We start from the raw sequence: 23,498 nt of genomic DNA on the forward strand, positions 1-23,498 counted from the left end.
TAATGTTTTTTCAAGTTATTTCTATTGATTTCTTTTGTACATGAAAAATATTTTTCATAAATAGGATAATGATCAAATAAGTATTTTAGAAAAATTAATACACATTTATTATGAATAATTACTTAATTAATTTTTTAATATTCATAAATTAGTTATCTAATTTTTATATTCAAAATTAGAGAGATCACAGTATGGTCAAACTTCAAACCAACAACAACAGCGTATCATTACAAATTAAAAAAAATATTATAAAGGGTGTGAATGGTGGCTTTATAAGCCAATCCTGGAGGCTCATCCCCCACTGGAAGACCAGGAAAGCCAATTCACCACCTTTTCATGCAACACGAGAACCAAAAGTGATAGAGATTCTCAATGGACATGACTAATCTTTACCTTATGTTTGGTATATGGGGAAAATGAAAGAGAGGGGAGAGGAGAAATTTTTTTTGTGAGCTTGATTTAAAAAGGAAAAACTATATTGGAGGTACCTATATTTTTTTTTAATTTTTAATTTGGTACCTATGTGTTTTTTGTTCTTAACTAAATCTTTATTTTTCCTCTATTAACATCATTAATCCTTATGTAAAGACTACAAATATCAATAGAACAAAATTATAAGAGCTAATGTTGCTAAAAAGATAAAATTAAATGTTTAATTAAAGGGAAAAAAACACATAGGTACCAAATTAAAAATTGAGAGAAAGTATAGGTACCTCCAATGTGGTTTTTCCATTTAAAAAATGAGAAAAACGAGGTTTTAAAATTTTAATAAAGAGAATGTAAAATAAAAACATAAAAGACTTTAATTAAACTTTTAATTCCACTTCTTTAATTTTTTAATAAATTATATATCCCATCCATGTCCTTGTGTAATCATCAAGCAACAGTGGACAAATCCCATTGTTCCTTAAAATTCTCAAAGTCACCACCATGATTACTATCAGAAATTTTATATAAAGCAAGGTAAACATGGGACCATGGGTCTGTCCAAAAGTTTTATATATATATATATATATATATATATTCATATATATAGACACGCCACTCCCCATGGTCCCTACTTTCCGGCAACACATGCATGACGTCCATCACACTGTCATTTATTTTTGTTCTCTTACATAATAGGGTTTAAGACTTAAAATTTTTAATTAGTATAAAAATAAATATTTTGAAAGGTCCGATTATTTTGGCCGTACATTATTATGATGCTTTTTTTTTTTGGTGGGGGGGGGATAAATTATCCAACAAATTATCATCATCGTTTTTCTTGAATGCCCATTCTTCCCTTTCTTTTTCTAAAAAAATACTTATTCTCCGCACGCTCTTGAGGAGCTAACGGACAAGTTTGAAATCTAAAATTGCACAAAAATGATACGCTATATTTTATCTGACACTTAAATAATATTGTGGTCCCAACGTTTTAAATTTTTAATTATAGCACTTGAAAGGAGGAAAAAAGACTATATATATATATATAATCCTAGTCTCCATCACACACCTACTACTTATGATATTTTTTTTAAAAAAAAAGATCTAAGCATCATTGTCGAGCTCCATTATATTGACGCATTTCCAAGTTAATATTCTCTGATATCAATGATGTATAATTTTGACTAATCGATAATAAAATAAAGGTAATATATTCAGAAATATAATTATTGCCTGCAAGGGCCATCCATTTATAGGATAAGAAGTTCTCTGTATGATCATCAACTTGTTCGTCCCAAGCTTCACATATACGCACCCATCATTCACAGAAACTTATTAACTTCAAACAACCACCATGTCTGAAAGTTATGAATACTCCACTAAGTTTCTATCATTTCAGTGTATTATCTTCTCCATATTCTTCTTTCTTGTTGCTTCCTTTACATTTTCTGTTTCCGCTGCCATTGAAGATGGTGAAGCAAAAGCTCTGTTGAATTGGAAAGCCAGCCTTACTGAGCAAAGCCAAGCAACGTTGTCTTCATGGAATAATGGCACTAATCTTTGCAAAAACTGGAAGGGAATTTCATGTGATGAAGAATCCATGTCTGTGATCAATATAAGTCTGTCAAATCTTGGCCTACAAGGTACACTTCACAGTCTCAGCTTTGCTTCATTTCCTAGTCTACAGTATTTTGACCTGGGTTACAACCAATTTTATGGAAACGTTCCCCAAGAGATTGGTAACCTATCCAGTATTTTGAGGTTCAATTTGTCGGAGAATCCTTTAATTATTGGTCCCATTCCTAAAGAAATAGGAGCTTTGAGCACTCTCAGTGTTCTTGATCTTAGTGTATGTAAGCTTACGGATAGAATACCCAGTGAAATTGGGAACTTGAGGAACCTGACGGATCTAGTGCTTGCTCAAAATTCTCTTTCTGGTTCCATTCCAGAAGAGATTGGAATGTTGAGTAGACTTTTACAACTTGATTTGGCTAGAAACTCCATGCTATCTGGTAGAATCCCATCATCAATTGGAAACTTGAACATGTTACAAGAACTTTATATCGATTTTTGCAATCTCTCTGGTCCTATACCAAATGAAATTGGAAAACTCGATTCTCTCAAGACAATTTATTTAGAAAGCAATAAACTTTATGGGCCAATCCCTCCCTCTATGGGGAACTTGACAGGTCTCGAGGAGTTGGTCTTGTCAAATAACAATCTTTCTGGTTTAATTCCTCAATCCATTGGAAACTTGATCAATTTACCAGAAATCTATCTAGAATATAACAATCTTTCAGGACCTATTCCTTCCACCATAGGAAACTTGACAAAGCTCGACACTCTAGTATTGATTGAGAACAACCTCAGTGGTCAACTTCCTCGAGAAATGAACAACATAAGTTGGTATAATTTACAAGTGGGTAATAATCATTTCCAAGGCCAACTGCCTCAAGAAATTTGTCAGGGTGGGATGTTAATTAGATTTGTTGCTCAAAATAACCAGCTCATTGGTCCCATTCCAACTAGTTTGAAGAATTGTTCTAGTTTAAGAAGACTCAGGCTTCAGGGTAATCAACTAGTTGATAATGTAACAGATGCTTTTGGAGTATATCCTGATTTGGACTTCATTGATCTAAGTGGAAATCAACTATATGGCCACCTTTCATCCAGTTGGGGAAAGTGTCAAAATCTCAAGCAATTGTATGTTAACAATAACAAGCTTTCCGGTGATATACCACCAGAACTAGGGGAGGCAGCTAAGCTTGGTGAACTTGACTTGTCTTCAAATCATTTGTATGGACAAATTCCAAAAGAACTAGGCAAGTTGATAATGTTGACAAAACTATTGTTGAGCCACAATAACTTCTCTGGTAATGTTCCCTCAAATATAAGATCGCTTACTCAACTTGAAACATTAGAGTTGGCAGCAAATAATTTCTATGGCTTAATCACAAGAGAGCTTGGGGAATTAAAAAGCTTAAAGTTCTTGAATTTGAGTAGAAACAAATTTGATGGAGGTATTGCCCTTCAGTTTGGTCAACTCCAAGAGCTTGAACAACTTGATCTTAGTGACAATTTGCTCAATGGAACAATACCATCAGCGCTTGGCATGTTACCTAAATTGCAAGTATTGAACCTCTCGCATAATGATCTCACTGGTGCTATTCCTTCTGGTTTTAGTGGATCAATGTCAACTTTGACTATTATTGACCTATCAAATAATCAATTAGAAGGCCTTGTTCCAAACAAACCAGCCTTTCAAACATTTGAAGGATTGAAGAATAATAAAGGTTTGTGTGGTAATGTCACTGGCTTACATCCTTGTAGTAATTCTCAAATGAGTCATAAGAGCAAAATCTTCTTGAAGATATTCCTCCCATTAGCAATACTACTACTAGTAGTGGTTGGAGCTTCTTTTATCTTTCTCCTACATGCAAGAAAAGCAAAAACCAAAGATGAAGAAGCACAATCACAGGACATTTATTTTGTATGGAGTTCCAACAGAGAAATATTGTATGAAAATATCATCGAAGCCACAATGAACTTTGATGATAGATATCTAGTTGGGAAAGGTGGCCAAGGAAGTGTTTATAAGGCCGAGTTGCCTACAGGTGATGTTGTTGCTGTAAAAAAGCTTCATTCCTTACCAAGTGGGGAAATCTCTCACAAGAAAGCTTTCACAAGTGAGATTCGAGCTCTGACAGAAATCAAACATCGCAACATTGTGAAGTTGTATGGGTTTTGTTCTAACTCACGATTCTCCTTTCTGGTTTATGAGTTCTTGGAAGGTGGCAGCTTGGACAACATACTAAAGGATGAAGCACAAGCCACTAAGCTTGATTGGAAAAAGAGAGTGAATGCCGTTAAAGGTGTCGCTGCTGCTTTATTCCATATGCATCATGGCTGTTCATTTCCTATTGTTCATCGTGACATATCGAGCAAGAATGTACTTCTAACTTCAGAATATGAAGAAGCTCACCTCATTGACTTTGGAACAGCCAAGTTTTTGAATCCTAACTCAAACAATATGACCACATTTGTTGGCACCTTCGGTTACGCTGCTCCAGGTAAGGATAATTTCTTCTTTTGCTTTTCTCCTAAGGTACTTTACACTCTTTGTTGTATTAAGGTTGTGACATTAAAACTATTGCAGAGATTGCTTATGTTATGGAAGCGAACAAGAAATGTGATGTTTACAGCTTTGGAGTGTTGACTTTGGAGATCGTTATGGGAATGCATCCTGGAGAGCTTATTTCATCTTTGATGGAGAAATCAACCACATATGATTTGCTATTAAAGGATGTGTTGGATCCACGACTTTCAACGCCTAGAAAATCAATCATTGATGAGGTTATTACAGTTGCAAAAATAGCATTTTTTTGTTTGAATGAGGATCCTCGTTCTCGTCCAACAATGGAACAAGTATCTAAGGAGCTTGAACGGCAGCCAAAGTCTCATATGGAAGAACCATTAGTCAGCATCACAATTGGACAACTAATGAATGATTAGACTCATTAATTAGTTAGTCATTTGTGTCTCTGTTGACATGTTGATGAACATAATTAATTGTAAGCTCTCAAAGATCATATGCACCATATGTATGATCAGTTACGTTGCTTGAATTAGGTGAATGTTTGCTTTGAGCATTATATTTTTCACTTTTATAGAATATATAATAGATGACAATATTTAACACTACCAAATGGTTCACCCTAAAAATTAGTGAGACACCTTAAAAATTTTAAAATGTCATGCTTTACTTAAAGTGATAATGTATAATTACTAACGTTGTTAAGCAGCTGGCATTAACGTTAATTGTTCCAACGAAGTTAGCAATGTGTTAGGTAAATAGAATCAAATACCTTAATTTATCAATTATTTTTCGGGGATAAACAATACAATAGCTTCACTTTTGACTTAATAATCAGTCATCCCACGTGATTGTGTATTATTATATCTTATGAATCATATCCCAAAATAATTATCTGAATGGGAAAGGGAAAGCATCACCCCGTTCAAAATTAATCCATCATTGTTTATTGTTGTGATTCAATTTATTTTATAAATTAAGACACATGATATATATTTTTCTTTTATTTTATTTCTCAATATTCTTTATCCTATGTGCCCTCTAGTAATTAAATGACAATGAACCCGAATAAACATTAAGAAAAAGGGACTGTGGAAACCCAACTATACAGTGGGGCCGGGACAGAAGGCAAGAGCACACCAATTTGGAATTTTGAAGAATTTAAATATGTAAACACTCTTTAGGCCAATAATTTTTTTTAATTTCCCTCTGGGCCAAAGGTCAATGATAATGTTTATTGATGATAAACACACATGTTTGGTTTTCTCTGTATTTCTTTTGTTTTTGTAATGAAACTAATTAACGTATGCTTTTCTAGAAAGAGTGAGAGTCGTCAATGGAAGAAACAATGGTGTCCTCCAACGAAATAAAGCAAGGGAATATTGACAATGTGAATCCAAAATATATATTTTTTTTAGCAAAAAACCAAAATATTCAATCCTAATAATTAAAGTTACCATGTTTATATCGTTATCAAGTTATATTATACAACTAATTATAAAGTAACTTTAACATATTTATAGTCAAATATTATACTCCTCCGGCTCTTAATATAAGACTTGTTTAACTAATTTGATTAGATTAAAAAAATTAAGTAGGTTAGTTAATTATAAGAAATATGACATGCTTTTTCTGAAATATCATAATCATCTTCCTTAATATTCTCATTCCTTCTTCTACTTGATTATAATTGGAGGAGTATTTATAGAGATAATTTAAAAAAATTAATAAATATGAAAAATAAGTTATATATTAAGGACTGGAGGAGTATTATATACTCCCTCCATCCCTTTTTATAAGCAACAACTATCATCCCCTTTTTGTCCCTAAATATAACCAAGACTTACAAGTTGTCTTAAATTTTTGTAGCAAATTTTCTATTTTGTCCCTATTAATTACTTATTTTAGTATTTAATATATTTATTGTCTTATTTTCCAAATGATCATCTCTCTTCATCACACATTCTCTCTCTTTCATAATTCTTTTTATTATAATAATTTTCTTATTCTCTTTCTTATACTCTCCCCTCCATAAATAATGGTATTTTGGAGAAAGAACTTCTAATTTTTTACTTATTTATTATCTGTAACTAACTTTTTGATCTACATAATAGAGTCCTATGTTGCTTATAATAAGGGACGGAGGGAGTAACTTAATGAAAACCTTTGGTCATTAGTTAAACATTGTATTCAAAAAATAGTAATATTAACAACAAATTGATGAGGATGGTTAATTTGATGAAGGACAGTGGTGGATGAGAAAGGAGAAGATTAGAGAATCACACTTTAACCAAAGATTAATTTGATGGAATCATTTTTCATCCCAAATTTTAGATGCAAAAAGGATTATAAGATTCTCTTTTCAGGCTTTACATTATACACCGTGTAAAAATGCAACCAAATGAGCTTTTTTTTTTTTTCCAATTAGCACAATTAAACACAATTAAGAAAAGAAAAGGAAGCCCATAATATGTTCGCTATTACCAAAAAAAAATTAACACATCAATTTAATTTTATTATTTGGTTATGTATAATATCTATTATATGCATATATTATTCAACCCTGGTACACATGCAATATTGTCAATTATTGTGAATGGCAATGCAAAAAAAAAAAAAAAATACAATATCTCGTCTGTCAACTTTTAAACCAATAGTTTTGTTTTCTCATAAGACAAAATGATCCAGATTTTTAGTTAATTTTAGAGACCAACGTCTTAGACAAAAAGAAATTTGACAGATCAAAATCTATGATAATTTAAGAAATTAAAAATTATATTAACCCTAAAAAAAGTTGCATTGTTGTTATTGAAGCCAGGTCAAAGTGCACCAATTTAACATTTAAAACATGTGTGAATATCCAAACCCCCTTCCCTGTCAATTCTTAATTCCTTTATGGACCAAAGGTCAATGCAAATATTGAAGAATATTCTCCATGTTATGTATAAAGTCTAATATACAATTGTACAATGTGAAACATACAATAAAATTAGCGGTGTGAGGATTATAATATAGAAAGTTTCATAAGCCATCATTAATATTATACACTACGATAACTCATTTCATATTGCATGCACATGTATCGGCGAGGAACCTCTGCATTGTATACCCTCTCTATTACGCCTCCATTTAATTGAAACAGTATCGTTTGCTTATTTTGAAAGAAGAATTGGCAGCTTTCTTTCCCAGTCCTGTTTTGCGTGCATCCCAGATTTGGCAAATTGATATCCGGTGATCAACCAAAAATCACCCAGGACAAAGGTGATGAAACATGTAAGAGGCCAGCAAAAGTATAAATATAAAATGAAATGATTCTTTCTTTTTCCTGGTTAAACGATCATAAGAAACAACCTGCAAAAAAACTCAAAAGATTGCATGCAAACTATAAAACGAACAAAGAGGCAACCAACAAACACAAGTGGTGAACCAGTGAGCAACTTCTTCGATGATTTCTTTTCACATATGACTTGTGAAATTTTTTGGAGACAAAACCCAGAATTTTTTGCTCAGCTGCAAAAAAAAAAGAGAGGTCGAAACAAATTTGGGATGGATGCCGAACGGGATTGGAAAAGAAAGCTGCCATTTTTCTCAAAAAAAAAAAAACGCAAACGACGCCATTTCAATTAAATGGAGGCGCAATGGAGATGATATGCAATGGAGAGGTTCCGCGCTGGCACACGTATATGATCCTTGCTTTAATTTAATAATATTTCATAGTTTTGGTAAAAAAAAAATGTAGCTAGAGATATATAACTTCCCTAACAAATAATTAATTATTGATAGTAGCTAGAGATAAGATGGAGATTAAGAAAACATAATTCTAGGAAAAATGTTACATGCCCTCCTGTTTCATGTGCGCATATATATGCACAGACATATAAAGTTGATAACTAATTTATAAATATTATATAAATTAATTAAGTTAATTATTTATAATATACGTATGTTTATTTTTTTAATACTCTTATTCATTACCCCATTCATGGAAACCCCATTTAATATAATATAATTAATATGGATGGTTTAAAAAAATATGAACTGAAGGGAAAAAATAGATTGAAATCTTATGTTTAATATTAAAATAAATTCTTAAATTAACTCTTGTATAATCAGAGGAAATATTAAATAATAGACTCCATCAAGTGACTCATCAAGTGAAAAATGCCAGGTAAGTTGTGCAAGAGGGGAAAAAAACATTTGAGATGTGATTTTAATGGGTAAAGCATAAATGATTTGGTATTCTCAAAGTATTTAAAAATTTCTCCAATAATTCCAATAGCATTTCAACGGTTCAGCCTACCTAGTTTTTAATTTTTTTTAATTTCCCTTAATTAATTTCCTTTTAGATTTCACTTATAAACGTGGGAGAATCACCGTTAAATCTCAAACTGATCACTAAAAATTATTATAACAAGTTAAAAAACTGATTGATCGTATGCGCTCCGAAGGTCATGTAAGTGGGCTTCAGGATCAACTAAATTTAACTCTATAAACCCATTAATTTTATCCCAAGTATCACGGGGCTTCTCTTTTTTGGTTTTTGATAAAACGGGTTAAAAGCCCAAACACTGAAATCAGATATATCCCCATGCAGCCGGCTAGTTAAACAGCTGGACAAAAAACTCATTTCAAAATTGAAGCCATTTGTTTGAGTTATTGGCTTAGTTTTTTTTTTTTTTTAATTTGAAAATTTTGAAATTGACTTTTGTCTTATCCATACAATTTCATGTCAAATTGAATTTTTTTATAAATATATATCAAAATATAGTAAATCATATTCAATTTTATTCACTTTTATTCAACTTCAGTTTGCGAAAATTAATTTGAATAGCAGTCACTTTTATAAACATTAACCCAAACAAGCCCAAGTCACATTCTAATTTTATTTATTTATTCATGTTCTTTCTATCTCTTTTAAATCCTCTAAAAAATACTCATCTGGTCCTAAATATAAGACTCTTATACTAGTATGTATAAAGGTCTTACATTGATGATCGGAGAAGTAGTTTCAAAAAATACTCATTTTTATTTAAACAATCTATTTTATTAAAATAAAAATAATAGTTACTTTTCGAGTAATGAAAAAAAGAATTAATTGTGTACTTAGAATTAGAAATTAAACTGAAAAGGACTTTTAATAATCTCTTTTACTTTCATTTTTTTCATTTATAAATACCCAGACAAAATATGATCGTCAGTACGTCACAAAGGACCCAGATGTTCCGGAAATCAATGACACATCTTCTCTCTGTCTCCAGCTATAAAGCAAGCTCTCACCCTCCTTCCCCTATTCCTTAATGTCTTCTTCCTTACCATCCTCCCTACCTCACCGCTCCTTCCATTAGCGTCATGGGCGAGGACAGCATCATCTAGAAGCAGAACCGCCAAAGCCATTGTATCAGGATATATGGACATACTCTGCTTCTTCGTGGACTCTCCCTTCTTCCATTGTTGTCGAGGATTCCATCAAGAATTTTTTTTTAAAAAAAAAAACTGCAATTGCGGCACTGCCGTTGACCTAAGCTTCCATAGTGTCGTCGCTTAGCTCAAAATCAAGGGTAACAGTGACAAGAGTATCGTTTGGTAAATTACTGTGTCGTTGAAATTGGTTATGCTTCCTTGTTTCTGAGCTTCTTAGCAAACTTAATGATCTTGGTATATTGAATTTCTTAGATACGTTATGGCAGTGTATGTCTTCGATTGCTATTTGCAGTGAATCCTTGTATATTAACTAGCTCTGTTTCGCATGAATATAATTTAGGGACAGGCACCATAGCAGAATTTAACCAGATATATCATTTGGTTTGCTTTGCTTTTATATTTGGATTTGAATGGTATAAATTACTAGTTCAAATAGCCGGTCATTACCGTTCTTATTTGCATGTCAAATAATGATTGCCGAGAACAAAGAGTTAATTGGATAGTGAGCCTTGTTTCTTTGTTGGCACCAAGTCTTGTGCCGGAGGATGATTGATCTATTTCTCAATAAGATTATTTCCAAAGTTGCCTTTTATATGCGCTAATATGTGCTTTTTGTACTTCAAAATAAGTGGACAGTATCATTTTTCTGCAGATGCAAGACCAACACATGATTCAACAAAACGGGGGCAAAATGGAAACCCAATAGGATTCAAATAGAAGAAAGTAGAAACCAAAGCAGTAAATCATAAGTTGAAGTTGCTTGGGAGGACCTAGCGGGTTTATTTTCCGGTAGGAACCTTCATTTTTAAATTATAACATAGTTCAGCATATCCACACATCTGAAAACAGTCACTCTAACACTACCTCTCACTATCTGATTAACACACAACACACTGGAATGGTAACATTGAAATCTACAGAGCCATTTTTGCATGTTGAGGGATTATGATAGGACTTCTCACTTTGTGCTTGCCATCTGTCCATGTCAACTCTCCAAATGAAGGCTCTGAAGTTTTGACTGAACGTGTTGCTTGAAAAATAGCCTGATAGCTCTTCTTTTGGTTTGTCCCCCTGAAATGTCAAAGTTGTTGGAAGAACAACAACTTCAACTCCTGATGGGGCTTTGACATTTACAGTATATGTTCTTGGAGGCCCAACATTTGTTACTATACGAGTAACATTTATAGGTTTCACACTCAAAAAAGGCAATGTGATAGAAGGGTAGTTGAAATCTTCTAGTCTGTAAGACCTTGGACATTTGTATGGCTTATTATTATTAATGGATTCAACTATTCTTTCTCATAAGCTGAAGCACATAACAAGTTTAGGTAATCAGAAGCCTTCAAATGATTAACAGGTCCCGGGTTCATTGCAAGGTTGGGTTTCATGTGTCCTGAACCATAATAAAATGGAGTTGCTACTTCATCATCATTTTCCTCTAGAATTGGCCCATTGGCGTTATCCTGGGTGGTTACTGGATGAGCATAGATTTTAGAAATGCTTCAATTAGTAAGGAAACAAAAGAAGGAAACTGTAAACACATAACAATAGCACTTCATGTATGCCATACCTGTGGTCATAATTGCTGATTTGATAGCAGCTGGACTCCATCTAGGACGGCGATTTTTGAGAAGGCCAGGAATGCCGGCAACATGAGGACATGCCATGGAGGTTCCTGATAGAATGTTATAGTCAAAGCGACCTACATCTAAATCTAGGTTGGTGGGACTTGCCCCTGATGAATAAACAGCAATTATATCCTGACCTGGTACAGTTACATCAGGCTAAAATTGGGAAAAAAATTTGTTAGGAATCACAGAAACTCAGGAACCATGTAGTTGATTTAGGGAAATTAGATGGTTTGAGAATGGATAACCTTGAGGATTGACGGCAGAATCAAGTTGGGTCCTTTGGATGAGAATGCTGAAACTTTTGGAGCTGGCTTTACTGGGATAAATGTTTTTGCGTTATTCAAGAACGCAGTAAGGTTCCTGCAATGTATGTGTAAATGTAACCCTGTTATCACAAATAATTTCAGAAGAATTTCAAAAGGATTAGTAAATGAGAAAGATGCATGATAATTACTTGACATCAAAAGGATTTTGTCCTGCTGGGATATATTTTTATTCTTTTTTGGATGTTGATATGTTGGAACATTGGAAGTATCTATAACTCGAGCAGCAGCTGTAGCTGTATTCAATTCCTTATCATTCTGCAGAATCATTTTCAAAGCACCTACACGCTTTGCCTCTTGTCCCTTGTCCACAGGCCTTAGGCTCCTTCCTCTCCGGCATACCAATATACTGCCTCTTACTCTGTTTTGATCAAGTGTTCCAGGTTTGCAATGATCCCTGCAGTAGGAGCCAAAATGTTTTTACCCATACTGACATATAAACATCTGATAGTTCAACACAATCAAAAATCTATTCAAGAATAGGTAATTTTGTTCTTACGCATCGTCACATTAGGAACCTAGCATTACCAGCAATTAGCACAGGAACTAATTGTCGTGATGTTGAGTTTGTGGCAAGACTGGTCCCCTGATTGTCCAAGTCCAAGTTATTAGAAACAATCAATCAAAAGCATAATATCACATTGGTGTATTGTTGTCTTGTTGAGAAATGAGCTGAACTGTTAATAGCTTATTAATAGTGCTGCTTTTATATACACACATATATGCTGATATTGATATCGATGTTATAGGCAAATACCTTCATGAGTTGGCCATTCCTGAGAGTAATATTATTACTGAAGTCTGTGTCAATAGAGCCAGAAGCAATAGTGAAGATCCAAGGTGCCACATTGGACACAGTTTGAAGCTCGGGTCCATCATTACCAGCAGAGGCAACAACTAGAACACCTCTTGAAACTGCATGAAAGGATCCAATGGAGATCCCATTGGTCAACATGTCGTTGACATTTGGGACGGCGCTCCTGCCGATCGAAACAGAGAGCACATCGACGCCATCTTGGATGGCTTCATCAAAAGCTTTAATCAAGTCTTCATCAGTGCACTCTTCAGAATTACCACGGCCCCAGCATACTTTGTACACTGCAAGACGAGCTTTTGGAGATCCTCCTTTTGCAGTGCCGTTGCCATTTCGAAGAACGCTCACATCTCTCACAAAGTCGCCGCCGGCCGTTGACAAAGTATGGGTTCCGTGGCAAACAGTGTCACGGGCACTGATTCGAGTTGATGAGCTAAGGGGTCCGTTTTTTGTTTCGTAGCCCTGAAAGAAGGTTTTTGCTCCTATTATCTTCCTGTTTTATCATGTTACATTGAGCATGAGCATGTGTATGGATACAGAGATTTTCTTCTTGTTAGATTTTGGAATGTGTGTCTATAAATAAGTTAATGGGTAGTATTTTAATTGGAGAAAGTTAAATTGAAAAATAGTGAAATGTTTGTGACTGTGTCGGAGGAATTTTTATTTTTTAAATAATTTTAGTAAAACTGAAAGAAATTAATATAATTTAAAAGTAACAGCAGAAAATTTTTTTGGCCGAAAAAGTAACGACAGAAATTTTAAATGTGAAAAAATTGGCTTACCGTGTGTGGGCTTAAATTAAAATAAATTTGATTGACTTGACAGTGATTGAAACTCATGAAAAATGGCTGTATCAACACACACAAGAACAATTAGGATTGGCATATACTGTGTTTATATAATTAAAGATGAAATAGTACAAATTAATTGCACATTGAACTAAGAGGTATTGCCTTTAGTGGAAGAGGCTTTGATTACTTAAACAGTGGTTTCGAATTTGAGCCTATGTAGATTTATAATTGAGCCTGACAATGTTTGAATCTGATTCAATCAGATAATGATATAAAAAATTGTAGATCGGGCCTAAATTTTGATATATATAATCTAAGATGATTTACTGATGTAGATGGCTCTAAAGAGACACATATGATGTCGGGGTAAAATTGAAAATTTCATAGAATATGAGGGGCTAAAATTAATATTAAAATTGTTTTACAAACAAAATAAAGAAATGTATAAAAATAGTTGGAAGTTGTGACCCATGGAAGCCCATGTGATCCCCATTGATGCGAACCAATTGTGAATTGTCCAATTCTTCGTTACTTCTTGTATGTCATATGTTATATTTAAACATATATATACACACACACTACCTCCAGTCTTTAATATAAGATTCTGCTTGACTTTTATTTTGGTTCTCAATATAAGACCCCAATCCACTTTGTCTCTCATATTTATACTTTTTTTCCCCCTAAAGTAACCCTTCTAACAATAATAGTTCTAGTCAATACACTTGATTAGTAAGGATATTTTAGGAAAGATAACACCTATTTAGGATAAATAACTAACTCAACTTACTTCTTTAATCTTCTTAAATTAGTCAACTGGCTTTTATAATTAGGACCGGAGGTAGTATATTATATTCTTTTGTTTTGGTAGGTAAATTAGATATATTATATTTCAACATTTGATAGATGGTTAGACGTCGATATCGCAGTTTTTTGCACACAGTGCCATATCACAAGTTCTTACTCACTAGGGGTTGACGAACTGTCCATTTCCTTGTCGCTATAATTTTGGTAATGAAATTAATAAGCTTTTTAAAGAAAGCATTCAAATTAAATTGACAAAATAAATAGATAAATAAATAAATAAAAATGGAACCTGTTGCAAAGAGTTCTATTTGAAATGCCAAACAAGCTGAACAGCTCACATTTGGATCCATCGCGCCACTTCTTTGGTATGGGTCCGTATGCATTGTCTCGGAAGCTTTTCGATTCTGGCCAAACACCTGAATAAGTGGGTAATAAATACATAAGATAAAAATTACGTAAATCAAAATATTAGTTCAAATTAGTTAAAAAATAATAAATATATAAGAAATGTAATTTCTTTTTCCAATATACCATTATTCATGAAGATGGTGAGTGAGAGACAGAATAAGTGGGGAAAGAGTGAGAGATACTAAGCGGAATTTGTTGGTCATAAAAATAAAAAAAGCATATTAAATTTTCAAACAAACAAAAAATATTGCTTATGAGGGTGTTTATATTAGCTTTTTAAAAGCGACTTTACAGGTAAATATGTGGGAGGATATGAGAGTAATTTAATCTAACGCTGTTCTCAGGCTACCAACCAACCCTGTATATAAGATCCACTCTGTACAGAATCGGCATACAACACAAAGTAACTCACATTTGCTCTAACAGGACTGTGGCAGAATATATACAGACATTTATTGATATATAGAAGGAATTATATTACCAGTATCGATGCTGCAAATGATGACATTCTGACCAAAATTGCCCCTCACCCAGGCAGAGCCCAGTCTAACTCTTCCATTCCTTTCTTGTTCAAGAAAGTCCCATGACTTGGTTGTGTGCAGCTTATGTAATTGGCTCAAGAACACAGACACCACTCTTGGATTTTCTGTGCGCACACACACACACACATATTTTTATCATTTTCCCAACCATAATTTCTTTATCGTCTCACGCAACTCAACCCACATGTTCCAGATCCGCTTTCATAATAAAAACAGATCTGAACCACTCTGTCTGTAAAAGATGATGAGGATGAAGATAATGATGAGTTCATATATAAATTTAAAATTCTTACTTTTGAGCTCTTGTGCCTCTTCGTCTTCAAGTAATGCAGCAAAGCCATTGATGTGTTTGTTGTAAGAGTAAAAACATAGATTCTCTGGCCTTCTCATGGCTGCCAAACGCAACAATATATATATATATATATATATATATAGCAACATCAATCATGAAGACAATGTTGAGATAGAACAGAACAGACAGTACCTTCCCAGAACAGAAGCGAGCAAATCATGATGGGAGTTTGTAGGAGAGTCCATATCATCAGAAGAAGGTCGGGGGCCATGAGAATGTGATCCCAGGTATACAACGTACGACTGCAATTAGTGGTGAAATTAATGAAGGCTGTTGATATATATATATATATATATATATATAAAACACAAACACACAATCACACACAACGCACTTGCCTTTTTAATGGCATACACAGGTTGCTGAAGCTGTGTAATGGAGGAGAAGCAAAGCAGAAAGGTTGAGAGAAGAAGCTGCAACATTGTTGAGAAATAGATAGTGATGAACCAGACTGGCGAGTCTGCTTCTTCTTCCTGGCTATATATATATATATATATCCCTTAAATTATTACATCCTGGTAGTGAAATCCTGGATTATTGTTGGGATGAATGAGTCGTATTCATATCATATATACTTCATATATAGATCGTGTAGCTTTGTTCTCTCCTCCAACTCAGAGAGGACAAGTCATTTTAAATAGGTCAAGTCAATTTTCTGATAATTTTAGTTTAAAATATAAATACCATGAATCATAGGGTTTTAGATTTTAAAGAAGACGAATCAATAATATTCACATTTCTGCCAATTAACAAGAGATTGGTGTGGCTGATTGTGTTCCAAAACGAAACTTCTGCTAAAAAGAATACCGTATGCAAACATGTTTTATATATTTGTGTGTAAAAAGCTTGTGTCCATATTATCAAATACTCATTTTTCATAAATATTTTTATTTAATAATTAAATCCTTGTTTTTTAGAAGCAATAGGCAAAGAATGAATTTTATTAGTTATTAATGAATAAACTAGGGAAAAAAATCAATTCGTAAGACTAGCTGAACCAATTTTTTTCATGTGTGATGCTAATAATTATAACTTAAATTTATGTTTAGGATTAAAATTTATAATATGCAATGTGGTTCACAAGTCAAACGTGATGACGAATGTATCAAATTTTGTAAGTCCACCTAGTTTGAACGACAAGAAGAAATATGGATGCTTTGGAAAAATAAAATTCGATAAAACAATATTGTTATTTTTTTCATTTGATTTAAAAGGTTCTTGTTAAACATGATGTTTCAAAAGTCCACCTAATGAATGGAGGCCGATCCGGTTAACCAAGAATGGTCTTCCCATCTCTCATCTATTTTTTTGCGGATGATATTATTCTTTTTTAGGAGGCTTCCTTACAGCAAGCAGATTTGATCAAAAATTGTCTTGACACCTTTTGTCACTGCTCGTTAAGGAAAATTTTCTAAGACCCGTGTGTTCTTTTCTGCTAACATGAACCACAACAGGTGTTCTGAAATCAGTAATTCACTGGGGTTCACTCAAGCAGCTGACTTGGGTAAATATCCTGGAGTCCCACTCCACCACAAGCGTGTTAGTCAAGACTCTTTCAAAGACATTATTGATAAAGTGAAGGCTCGGTTGATAAACTCGAAAACGAGCGTCCTCTCTCTTGCAGGGCATTCTACTCTTATCACCTCGGGCACTTCGGCCATCCCCTGTTACTCAATGCAGACCTCTCTTCTTACTGCGAATACTTGCGAGACTCTCGACAAATTTAACAGACATTTTCTTTGGGAAGGTACGGATGATGTCCAGAAGATTTCGCTAGTGGCTTGGGACTCTGTAAACCAAAGCCTAGAGGAGGACTGGGACTACACCATGCTAAGCTCCAAAACCGAGCCCACCTGATGAAATTGGGATGAAACTTGTCACGTGCCGTGATGAATTTTGGGTCCGTGTGGTTCGATATAATTATTAGTGTGGAAATGATTTGCTCCCAAACGTCGATGCCAAGAAGGGTGGTTCTAATGTCTGGGCTGGCATTAAAACTACATGGAAAAAGGTGGAAGAAGAAATAGAACGGCTTGGGGATAATAATACTGTAAAGTGGAAATATAACAGAAGTGGCAAGTTCTCTGTGAAATCTGCATATACCCTTCTTTGTCACATGGGTATGGATATAGAGCCATCTTGGGAGAGGATTTGGAAACTACGAGTGCCTGAACGATGTCAAACTCTAATGTGGCTTGCAGCACGAAAAAGCTTATTAACTATCGTGTTTCGCTGTCGCGGAGGTTTGAGTAATGATGAGTGTTGCCCCATTTGTAAAAGAGCTGCTGAAGATGCGCCCCATGTGTTCCGAGACTGCCATGAAACTAAAAGACTGTGGAGGAAGCTGGTTCGACCAGAGGTATGGCGTAGGTTCTGCACGCTTACCTTTGATGAGTGGTTTTGTTGGAATGTCACCATAAAGAGGGAGCATGATCGAGAATGGAATGGTTTGTTTGCTGTGATCTGTTGGTGGCTATGGAAACGGAGGAACCTAGTAATCTTCAAAGGCAAACAGGTGAGCAATGAAGTCGTCATCGCTAATGCTCATGCAGTTGTTAGTAATCTACGCAAGGTTGAAAAACACCTTGGTGGCGTTCCCCTTCAAGGCATACGACCTTTAGTTGATGTAGATAAATGGCGGCCACCTGAGCAAGGATGGCTCAAACTTAATGTGGATGGTGCTTTCTCGGCCATCACTGATGCATGTGCTTGTGGAGGACTGATCCGAAATACAGCTGGCGATTTCCTTAGTGGCTTCATTGGTAAACTAGAAGGTGGAGATGCGATGTCCGTGGAGCTGTGGGCATGCTTGTATGGCTTCAAGACCACCTGGTTTGCTGGGCGATCTTGTAGAACTTTAATGTGGTCTCCTTTGTTATAAAAAAAAAAGAAGTATTTAATACAATCTTTATATAAATTAATCAACATGTGGTTGTTGGAAAGTGACACTTAATATTCTATTTCTAATGCAACCAAGAAAATGGTGGCCAGTGATTTTCCTTTTGATTCCTATGCTTCATTATTCTATTTGTCACCATAATAGTTCCAATGCGTTCTTCATGCAATGGTAGAAAACAGGGTTATTGGGCTTATCTTCTTTTAGATTTGTGTATACTATTTTATTTGAAAATTTAAGTAAAATGCTTTCTTAGAAATGGGAAAATTGAGAAAAATTTCTTGTTAAAAATTTTATTGGTGATAATGTTGAGTAGGACCTGATAAATTTTTATACTAAAAAAGTATCAATTTCAGTGCTCATCACGATCACTATGATACTAATTGGATTTCAACCATTTAAATTTAATATGGATGGCTGAGATTTAATTTTTTATATTTTTAAAAAATGATTTTCTTTTAATAGATAGATAATCTAAAATAAATGTAACCTTTTAACTGAGAGTGTTTCTTTTAAAGAATACTTTTTCATTTAAAAATTATTAGTTAAAAAATTTAAATCCAAACCATTACAAAATGCTATAAGTACCAAAACAGGTTCCCAAAATGCTTGTACTCTGATTAAATATATTCATTATCCGTTAAATAGGATTAAAAATTCACCTTATGAAATAAAAATACCTATAAAATACATTAGATATTAGATAATTCTTAAAAGAAATGAGACCTATATATATGACCAATGCATCATTTATTTTGGTTTCACGAAAAGCTGCTTCTTTCGCGAGAGAATCATAATCTATTATATTACAACTCGAGAGAATCTTATGATTGTTTTTATTAGATTTCATATTTCGTTAAGATTGATTATTTTTAGGTTATGCCAACCAATTTTCCATATTGGTCCAGAGCAATGAATTTTTTGTAAACTGTATTAATTTTCACTAATTTATGTATTAGACCATGTGAGTGTGCAATATTCATAAAATAAGAGTAGGCTTTTTATTATAAGAGTCATATTTAAATGGAAAAATAGCAAATAAAGACCTTCAATATGTGAAATTACGATTTAGAACCCTTAATTTGAAAAATGACAAATAAAGACCCAGTCCTATATTGCAAATATGAAATTTTGGTAAAATGTCTGAAATGCCCCTCGGCCAAGTAACAAATTGATTATAGGAAATAATAAGTTCACGTTATCGAATGACAACTTCAATAGACCAAATCACAACTCACTGAGGTATGCCAATTGCCAAATGATAAGTTGACTATGGGAAATGACAAGTTCACTTTAGCGAATGACAATTTTAGTAGACCAAATCACAACTTGGCTGAGGGGCATTTCAGATATTTCATCAAGATTTCATATTTGTAATATGAGACCAGGCCTTTATTTGCTATTTTTCAAATTGAGAGTCCCAAATCACAATTTAACATATTGAGGAATCTTTATTTACCATTTTTCCTATTTAAATCTTTGTTGTATTGATGTAAATTAAGTGCAAAAAGAAATTAGAAAAAGGGAGGGTTGGAATTTGCGTAATGATCTGGTCATGGAAGATAAGAGTTGAATCTTTATTGTTTTTAATTATAGAAATTGAATGGATTAGATTTTCAAAAGAAAAATAACATTATCATTTTTCTAAACAAATATACTTATCCAATATTATTTTATTGAAAATCATATTCTTTTATATATTAATGAAAAAAAGGGGGATTGTGAGTAATTAATCATTCCTGCTAAAGCATTCCCACTGGAAAAGGCATATTTTCATTATATATATATATATATATATATATATATTTTGCCAACTTGTGCTAGCCAATTCAATTAAGATAACCTATAGTTAATTCCTCATTACCAATGGAATTATTATAATCTAAAAAAAATACCGTCTAACTAATACATTATACATATGAGAAAGGGTGATGAAAAGTGAAAACTAGATTGGTTATTAACCCAATTGAACTGATAATTGAGAGGTCAATTGGTAATTGAGAAATCAAATCATAATTAAAATATAGAAAAAATTTACCCATAATCTTAAAAAGAGCAATTTTTAAAGAAAAAAGTATAATCATAAATAAACAAAAAATTCACATATAAATCACATATAATTTAGCAAAACAAATTTTTGAATTAAAGTATAAACCCAAAGGACCATTATTTTTTTATTTGTTTCTTTTGAACTCAAAATAACATCGCCTTAGGCTCAATACGAGAAAAAAAATATAAAATACAATTTGGTTATTCAAAACTTTTGGTATGACTGATAAATGCAAGTTAAGTTTTAATTTCATACATGGTATTAAAGAATTTCATAAGCCCTGTTTGTTTCTGTTTTTTTATTTTTTCAAAAACATTTATAAAATCATTTTTTAAAAAAAGTTTTGAAAACAGAAAAAAAAAAATCTATTTGGATAATTGCTCTAAAAAAATTATATTTAAAAATAGGATTAGAGGGTGAAACTTCAATGAAAACTATATTTAAAAATAGGATTAGAGGGTGAAACTTCAATGAAAACTCATATTCTGAAATGAAGAAAATGCTACTAGTGAAAAAAAGAGTTTCTCAATTTTTTCGAATAAAAAATAAAAAAACTAAAAATTGTTTTCGTTTTTAATTTTTAAAAACAAATTTTTGTATTTTTATTTTAAAAATATTTAACTGAAAATAATTATTAAACAAGTTTTTTTGAATTTTTTTTAAAAAAATTTGTTTTAAAAAAACACAAGGCCATAGTTTTTTATTTGTAGTTTTTCAAATTTAGACCTCACTAATTTATTGACGGCGAGCTGTAAGGCATACCGCCTTATTTTATTCTCTGCTTTCCTTTTCAATATCAGCAAGGGGCAAGCCGGCAAGCACATATCCTAATGATAAACATAAGGGAAAATTACGTCCAGGTCCCATAGAAGGCAATTTATTCATCTAAGATCCCACGAAATGTCAAAATCATTGACAGGTTCCAAGGGACCTCAGAGTAATATTTTCGATTTGTAAAATGACATTACTGCCCCTCATATTCCAGATTCACATTTCCTCTGTCATTGCGATTTACAACCTCAGCAGCGACTATTAACAACCCAATGAGAGGACGTTAACAATCCTAGCAGTATCCGTTAACAACTTACTTTATAGAATCATATAACCTCCACATAAGAGTAAATTATAACCAAATAGTATAATACAACAACTTTAACACTAAAATGAGAAGCTTTTTGATATCATTAAGAATTTTAACTAAGTCCAATAGGATTATAGTAATATTTTAATGCGAAGATCCATTTACAACCTTAGCAGCGACTATTAACAACCGAATGAGAGGGTATTAACAACCTAAGCAGTATCCGTTAACAACTTACTTTATAGAATTATATAACCTCCGCATAAGAGTAAATTATAACCAAATAGTATAATACAACAACTTTAACACTAAAATGGGAAGCTTTTTGATATCATTAAGAATTTTAACTAAACCCAATAGGATTATAGCAACATTTTAATGCGAAAATCCATTTACAACCTCAACAGTAAGTATTAATAACCTAAGGAGAACTATTAACAACTTTAGCAGTATCTGTTAACAACTAACTTTATCGGATAATATAACTTCTAACTATAACTAACTAAATTATAACTAAATAGTCTTAAAGTTAATCTTATATAGTTGTTAGAGGTTATATTATCCTATAAAGTCAGTTGTTAACAAATACTGCCTAGATTGTCAACAGCTCTCTTTGGATTATTAATACTCACCGTTGAGGTTGTAAATGGATCTTCACATTAAAATGTTGCTATAATCCTATTGGGTTTAGTTAAAATTCTTAATGATATCAAAAAGCTTCCCATTTTAGTGTTAAAGTTGTTGTATTATACTATTTGGTTATAATTTACTCTTATGTGAAGGTTATATGATTCTATAAAGTAAGTTGTTAACGGATACTGCTAGGGTTGTTAATGCCCTCTCATTGGGTTGTTAATAGTCGCTGCTGAGGTTGTAAATCGCAATGACAGAGGAAATGTGAATATGAAATATGAGGGGCAGTAATGTTATTTTACAAATCGAAAATATTACTCTGAGGTCCCTTGGGACCTGTCAGTGATTTTAACATTTTGTGAGACCTTAGATGAATAAATTGCCTTCTGTGGGACCTGTACGTAATTTTTCCTAAATATAATACTTTTCTAAAGGCATTTGTAATATCAATATGAACAAAAATTAAAATATGGAAGAAAATTAGTACAGTTTTTTTGTAGGAAAAAAAAATCCATGCTCTTTACCATTTTAGAATGGGATCTCTCTCTCTGTTTTTTTTGTTTTTAAATTTTATCATTAAATTAGTTTTTCTTTTGAACAAATGCCAAGTTTAAATCGATTTAACAAGAACGGGGTCACACCAAGTCTTCCATGAACGTGACATGTGATGAAACCTTTTCACTCAAGAATACGGAAGGTTACCATGGGAAGCAATTTTTTAAGACAAGAATACCCCTGTGACTCTTCCAAATTTGTCGATTAATGCCATAGGGGTAGTTACGCCTTTTCCCATTTTTGGCTTTCTTCTTACCTTTTCCATTCGCTCATACCAAACAAGCTCCGCTAATCATTCTCCGTTTCTTTCTTTTCATGCCAAAGAAAATATGGGCTTCCTTTTACTTATCATGATATGACATGGAAAATGCAATTTTTTTGTTTTTCTTTGTTTTATTTTTCAAGTTACAAAAAGAGGACATCATAAAAAAAAGATAATTGCTCCCCCTAGTCCTAAACACAGGATTTAGTTGGGGTATATGTTTTGATCTTAAATAAAAGATCATAATCCGTTTTGTCTATAAAATTTATAATATTTTCTCAAATTATTCCTATTGATTGTCTTTGTACATGAAAATTCTTTTCATAAATAGGATAATGATCAAATAAGTATTTTAGAAAAATTAACACATATTTATTATGAGTATTATTTAGTTAATTTTAATATTTATAAAT

The 23,498-nt window shown here is 32.9% G+C and overlaps 1 protein-coding gene and 1 pseudogene across 1 annotated transcript; one reads left to right on the forward strand and one right to left on the reverse strand.

The window, feature by feature from the left end:
• Nucleotides 1–1,783: 1,783 nt before the first annotated feature.
• LOC114759071 (MDIS1-interacting receptor like kinase 2-like) lies at nt 1,784–5,049 on the forward strand. The gene is made up of 2 exons (XM_028948172.1): nt 1,784–4,499; nt 4,586–5,049. Exons 1-2 carry the CDS (start codon nt 1,784–1,786, stop codon nt 4,939–4,941), a joined length of 3,072 nt encoding a protein of 1,023 aa, XP_028804005.1. The 3' UTR covers nt 4,942–5,049.
• A 5,764-nt stretch (nt 5,050–10,813) lies between these two features.
• On the reverse strand, nt 10,814–16,030 carry LOC114759073 (subtilisin-like protease Glyma18g48580; annotated as a pseudogene).
• Between the last annotated feature and the right edge of the window lie 7,468 nt (nt 16,031–23,498).

This window comes from Neltuma alba, unplaced genomic scaffold (genome assembly GCF_004799145.2).
Source record: "Neltuma alba isolate B1F8T4 unplaced genomic scaffold, ASM479914v2 tig00010787_pilon, whole genome shotgun sequence".
NCBI lineage: Eukaryota > Viridiplantae > Streptophyta > Magnoliopsida > Fabales > Fabaceae > Neltuma > Neltuma alba.

Excerpts from the sequence above, each read along its gene's own strand:
- LOC114759071 (XM_028948172.1), top strand. The coding sequence starts at position 1,784 with ATGTCTGAAAGTTATGAATACTCCACTAAGTTTCTATCATTTCAGTGT. Across the intron at positions 4,500-4,585 it reads CTTCGGTTACGCTGCTCCAG|AGATTGCTTATGTTATGGAA; the intron begins GTAAGGATAATT and ends AAACTATTGCAG.